Source organism: Hemibagrus wyckioides, linkage group LG27 (genome assembly GCF_019097595.1).
Source record: "Hemibagrus wyckioides isolate EC202008001 linkage group LG27, SWU_Hwy_1.0, whole genome shotgun sequence".
Taxonomy (NCBI): domain Eukaryota; kingdom Metazoa; phylum Chordata; class Actinopteri; order Siluriformes; family Bagridae; genus Hemibagrus; species Hemibagrus wyckioides.
The window spans coordinates 7,649,915-7,655,914 of record NC_080736.1 but is presented as its reverse complement, the minus strand read 5'-3'; the positions used below and the strand labels follow the sequence as shown (position 1 = coordinate 7,655,914).

The window sequence follows — 6,000 nt, the reverse complement described above, 5'->3', positions numbered from 1 at the left end:
CAACTGCGCGTGCTCTCTGTGTATGTGCTGTATAATAATAATAATAATTCACGTGACACCGCTTTCTCTCTCTCTCTGTATATACTGTACACACACACTATATATATATATATATATATATATATATATATATATATATATATATATATATATGCAATATTCAAGTCGTCTGCCCATGTGGTTCACCTTTGCCTGACTGCTTTTAAACACCCTGCTTTGCCTATGATTTGACTGATCAGTGGCGTTGCTTCGATCAGTCGTCGCTAATTTCTCCAACAAAATGAATTTCTTCACGCGCAATATACACATTTCCGAGATTTCAGCTTCTGTGGTTAAGATTTCGAACAATCGTATCTCGTGTAAGCTGTTTGTCTGAAGGAGGAGGAGGAGGAGGAGGAGGGGAAGGGAGGAAATAAAAAAGAAAAAAGAAGAAGCACGTTTAGATCCAAGATGGCGAACATGAGGTCAGATATTTACAGTCCAATCGGTGCACAAGGCGGCGGCGTGACCCACGTGGGGACCCCGTGCTCTGATTGGTGCGTGTAGATAAACTCCTTGCCGCGATCTGATTGGCCCGTGTCGCGTCTTTCTCGCGGCAGTTGAATCGGTGTGTCAGTGGGCAGTCTGTGTGTGGTACGGCGAGTGGTGCGGAGTGGAACCGGGGCGAGAGCTCAGTGCAGGACAGCGGCACGTTCCGGTGTAAACTTTTTTTTTTTATTTCTTCATTTTTCAATTATTATTATTATTATTATTATTTTTGCTTCGAGGAAAACCTGATAAAAAAAAAAAGAAAAAAAAAATACAAAAAACGATGTCGGATTTGAAGATCGGCTGCTTTTGAGAGACGGGGATCGGATTTGAGTGGTGTTTTCTTCTCGCCGTTGTTGTTGTTTGTCAGAGCGCGAGACGAAACTCGACCGTTCCGAATCGAAGCTTCGACGCTTGGAGCGGCGCGCGCGGCTGGAAAGGCGTCGCAGCCTCGAGAGTCATTTCCTCTAACAGAGAGGAGAGTCAGGTCACAGAGGAGAGAGAGAGAGAGAAAAAGAGAGTGTGTGTGTGTGTGCACGCTCTGGACGTGTTCCTCCACACTGCCGGGACCTTTATCGAGTGAGGATTTTTCTTAGTGGAGACAAAAGGTATAACGGATATATATATAATAGGAGGAATCCTTTTTGTGTGTGTGTGTGTGTGGTAGCGACTTCAGAGCTGTCAGTTCCAGCGTCTAGACTCTAGTTTCCTTTCTTATTGATCTTTATTTTTGTTTTTTCAGCCTGGGGAATAAATAGCTTTCGCTTGTAGATCCGTGATTTATTTGTGTAACGTTGGAGGGTGCAGTATGGACTAGTCATGTGTTGCTACATTTATTGTCTGAGAGTGAAAACACACACACCCCGAGTAACCAGAAACACACTGCACAAGTCGTAAGAAAGCCGAACGGAGAGATCTGGTTAGAGATCCGGAGCTTCCTCTCCATTCACCAGTTCAGACTAATTAAAGCGTGCATTAACACTGCTGCAATCCGGCCATCCAACACTGTGTGTGTTTTTTTTTTTTGTTTTTTTTGTGTCTCTTCGACTTAAAGTCGAGCAGAGAGCAGGACTGGGTGGAACAGGACCGGGTGGAAGGACACCTCTGATACCGAGGAGGATCTTGTCCACCTGCTCAGATCTGCACGAGGCTCCATATTCCTCCAGATCACACAGGGATACACACAAGATGTATCCACAGGGCCGGCATCCGGTAAGTAATATGTCTCAAATGACTCCTTTTTTCCCTTTCTGATCACCTTTTTCCACCGTTCAGTGATGTGCACTTTGTTGTGTAAAAGCTCCCCTGAGCACAAAGTGCCTCTTTATATCTCTTCTTCACAGCCAGAATAAACAAAGGGGCCCTTCTTTTTTGTGCCCGAGTGCACCCCAATTGCCTGATTATGTGCTAAAAAAAAAAACACAACTCCGGCACCCTGGTGCAGTTTGAGATCACACAATGAGAGGTTGCTGTGTCTCTGTGCCGAGCTGGTGAGGGTCTGAGACTAGAGACCAGGCAGGGAAGTAGGGAGGGTGTGAAGGGGAGAGAGAGAGAGAGAGAGAGAGAGAGAGAGTGAGTGAGTGAGTGAGTGAGTGAGAGAGAGAGAGAGGGGGGGAAATCAGGTTACCGTTTTTCTCCGAGGCCGTTTAGACGCAGTGACCCGTCTGTGTGACAGAGAACGCTGTTGAGTGATGGCAGCTATTCCCACCAGCACGAAAACGACCAGTGGGCCAAGCTCCCGGGGAACGCATGGGCGGCTTTGACAGACCACGGCTCAGCCTGCAGATGAAATATAATTTCCCCGAGAATCAGGAAGCATGAAATGTGTTATTGACACCAGCGGCGGTTATTTCCATGAGTCACATTACTCTCTCTCTCTCTCTCTGTGTGTCTGAAACACAGCCGCTGCACAGGAGCCTAATGGCAAAGATTGGTGTGATTGTTTTGGTAATGGTGGCAGGCTGCAGCCTGGAAGTATCGCTTGACTTTGTGACAGATTGTGTGAGAGAAAATGATCTCGGTGTTTGCAGGCGCCTCATCAGCCCGGACAACCCGGGTTCAAATTCACGGTGGCAGAATCGTGCGACCGGATCAAAGACGAGTTTCAGTTCCTGCAAGCCCAGTATCACAGGTAAACATCATAAATCATTACGTGTTTATAGCGCAAATAAACAGACTGCAGTATGGTTTAATGACCGTCAGAGATGAACACTACACTTTACACGTCTCCTGCTTCAAGTGCTTGTTCTTCTTTTTTATTTATTTTTTATTTTTCCTTCAGCCTGAAGGTGGAGTATGACAAACTGGCCAACGAGAAGACGGAGATGCAGCGTCACTATGTCATGGTGAGAGCCAGATCTTCTTCTTCTTCTTCTTTTAAATCAGCATCTACTACATCAGAGCCACGCTTCAGATCCACACGCTTTCACCAGCTCTGTTTACCAGACTGATAGTAGTTGAGGTGATAGCTGTGATTAGAGACGTGTGTGTGTGTGTGTATATTGTGTTTGGGATGGGGTGTAATTCATATAATTCCTCGTTTTCGGAATTGCAAACACAGGTCAGATTGTGACTTTGTTTCTGACCGTCTGTAATTTTCCCTTTATACGTGGTGTGCCGTACAGACCGAGTGTGTCGTCTAGCAAAGTCGAAATTTCAGCTGTTTACAGTAGAAAGTTTGTGTACGCGTGGCTTTGACTGGCTCAGGTGAAATGTGGGTGGCATCTCCTGTGTTTAACACACAAAAACGGTATTTAAAACCGTATTAAGAAAGGAACAGACACGCTCTCACAAAAGAAGGCAACAAACACCACTTCTTCTTCTTCTTCTTAGTGTGGTGTAATTAAGCAGACCCATTAGTAACTTTTAGTATGTATCTTTTATCTGGGGAAAAATAAAACCTAATTAAAAGGTACACTACATGCATTCCCCCCCAAAGTTACACAACAATGGTACCACCCCAGCAACAAGAAAATGTATTTTTATTTCGAGACTGCTTCTGTAATTACAGATTCTTAAACCAGACAGGTAATTACAGCTTTTTCAATTATAACACAGGCGATAATAAGCGCCGGCGAACCTAAACCCACCCCGTAGTGCTGTTTCATCCCGATCGATTCATTAATGGCTCACCGTTCACCCTTGTTTGGGTTCTCGTGTTTCTGGAAACTCGGGAGCGACAAGAGGAAAAGCAGTTCCTGCAGTCGGTGATGTAAGAGCAGGCACTGTGTTGAACAGTGTTAACCAGCCCCGCTTATCTTATTTGGCCACGCAGGGCTTGACTTGACATACCGGTACTTTTGTTAAATATTATTTTTCGTCGGAATGCGGGGTGAATGTGATAAAGGGCAACACTAGATAAACACAGCGGAGCAGACGGTAGGGGGGGCTTTATCCTGACTTTCAAAGAATCAGCTGATGTTAGCGGTTGGGGGTGACGGTCATCCTTCTCTCCTACAGATTAGATATCGCTAGGTTTGGCGTGTTCAACGACACGTCAGTGGCTATAATTGTGGTATATGATTTAAAAAAAAAAAAAAAAACTAGTCCTAAGCCTCCGGGTGAATCGGAATGAGAGTGAGGTTAATGAGTGTTGAGTTTGTTTTTGAACAGACCTAAGTGTCTGTTTGACAGGTGTTACACACTCATGTACTACTCTAGCATGCAGCGTGTATACGAGCTCCATCTCTGAAAGATTTCGCACCGAACACGGCTCCTGTGATTATAATTTCACACACACACAAAAAAAAAAAGTATGAACTCACAATTATTTACCACAGGAAAGAGCATTTAATTGAAACACTTTGTTTTATAATGTATTCTTTCAAACATAAAAAAAAGGAAGACTAGGTTATATTTTAAAACTCTAAACACAATTAGACTGCGAAATAATATCTACTCTAATTAACGTCAGCAGCGGGTGAAGCCAAATACAGTTAAACTGGGAGTTTGTGATGCAAGTCAATGAAAACACGCCAATTAGCCGACTTTAGCTAAGCTCACAGACGTTGCACTCGACTGCGTGATTAATAAAGGGCGGCAAATATCGATTAAACGTCACAATTAAAATGCAGTTAATTTTACACTCCTTTTTTTTTTTCTTTTCCAAGCACATATTAGTTAAAGACTAATACTTTCTCGAGGTTAAGGTCGTTTGCTAGTAAACAGGTCAAGTCCTAGCACTTTTTTTTTTTTTTTTGTTAAGTTGCTAAGCAAAAGCAGTAATCCTCGGCTGCTCAGGTTTATGCACGACTTCTGTCCCGGCCTTATTTGTTTATCACTTTGCTTAAGAACATCTGCCAAATGAGTAAATGGAAAGGTGATGGGAGCAGAGCAAAACAACAAAAAAAATAAAGTCGTTTCTCTAGTCTAACAAATGCACATCGAAGGTGTAGAACGAGGCGGATCGAACCTGGAGCCTCAAAGTTTTTGAAACGTGAAAAGCACCCGCTTGTCGGTCAAAGTAGCTGCGCTTGAGAACAGACGAGATCGAAAGGCTGACATGAGGTGGGATCAGATTGCAGTGCGGTCACCTTGAGAGGTGGTTTGGACAACGTGTGACTTTGAAACCATCAGTTTGTGTGTGAACTCTGACTCATAGCAAAATCGAGCATCTATTTCTGACAGTAAACAGCACCACATGGTTCCTGATCTGCGGCTGAGGTTTAAACAGGGCCCCTTTATTATACACGATAAACTTTCTCGGAATGTAGCCCCTTTCGTTCGTAGTATGAATTAAACGTCAAGTTTTTTTTGAGTAGTTTTAGTTCATCACCCAGAAATTAATCGGTCACTCTTCCCCTCTGAGCAACACGCTAAAGGTACCCAAATGCCACCATTTGAAATGCAAAAACCTCAGGAGTGTTTAGAATGTTCCACGTGGCTTTCATGAACAATTACAAGTCTAGTCCCATATTATTGTACTTCCCGATCGACTCGTAGTAAGCCACGGATATATTAGCAACGCGCTATATCTTCGCCTGATAGACGGCTCCGCTCTCCTTTTCACCGTCACGGCTCGTATTATTATCGCTTAGAAAACAAGAACGGGCAATAACTCCCATGTCGTGATCTTCCCTTTGATTATTCCAACTAATGTGTGTGTACACGCCACAACGATTCATCTGCTAGCAATAAAAGAAAACAAAAACAGAAAAGGAGCACATTTTTCCCATTCTTCCTTAAGGCCATCAATACATTTGTGCAATACAGCAACAGTCTTGGGTGTCACACGATGCACTGCTGAAGTAGTTATGTCTTTTGTGTTCCAAATCCTCTTTGCATTCCTGTCTCAATTATTAGATTTAGATAATGGGTGTGTGTGTGTAGTGCGTACTTGTTTGCTTACTCTTAATCCATTTCTTTTACTCTCGCAGTACTACGAGATGAGCTACGGACTCAACATCGAAATGCACAAACAGGTATGTGGCCCATCCCAACCTCCATCTTTTACAAATTCATTCATCAAGCATG

General features: G+C 43.6%; 1 protein-coding gene across 12 annotated transcripts in view; it reads left to right on the top strand.

Annotated features, from left to right (window-relative positions):
* The first annotated feature begins 583 nt into the window (after positions 1-583).
* tle3b (TLE family member 3, transcriptional corepressor b) overlaps positions 584-6,000 on the top strand; it is a 30,096-nt gene continuing 24,679 nt past the window's right edge. For 11 of the 12 annotated variants that reach the window (XM_058381778.1, XM_058381777.1, XM_058381775.1 and 8 more), the window contains exons 1-5: positions 617-1,136; positions 1,583-1,740; positions 2,559-2,659; positions 2,810-2,873; positions 5,904-5,948. In XM_058381778.1, coding sequence (XP_058237761.1) covers positions 1,717-1,740; positions 2,559-2,659; positions 2,810-2,873; positions 5,904-5,948 — 234 coding nt within the window. In that variant the 5' untranslated portion in view covers positions 617-1,136; positions 1,583-1,716. Of the gene's footprint in view, positions 1,137-1,582; positions 1,741-2,558; positions 2,660-2,809; positions 2,874-5,903; positions 5,949-6,000 lie in introns of all 12 variants that reach the window. The other variant, XM_058381767.1, reaches the window with a different exon arrangement.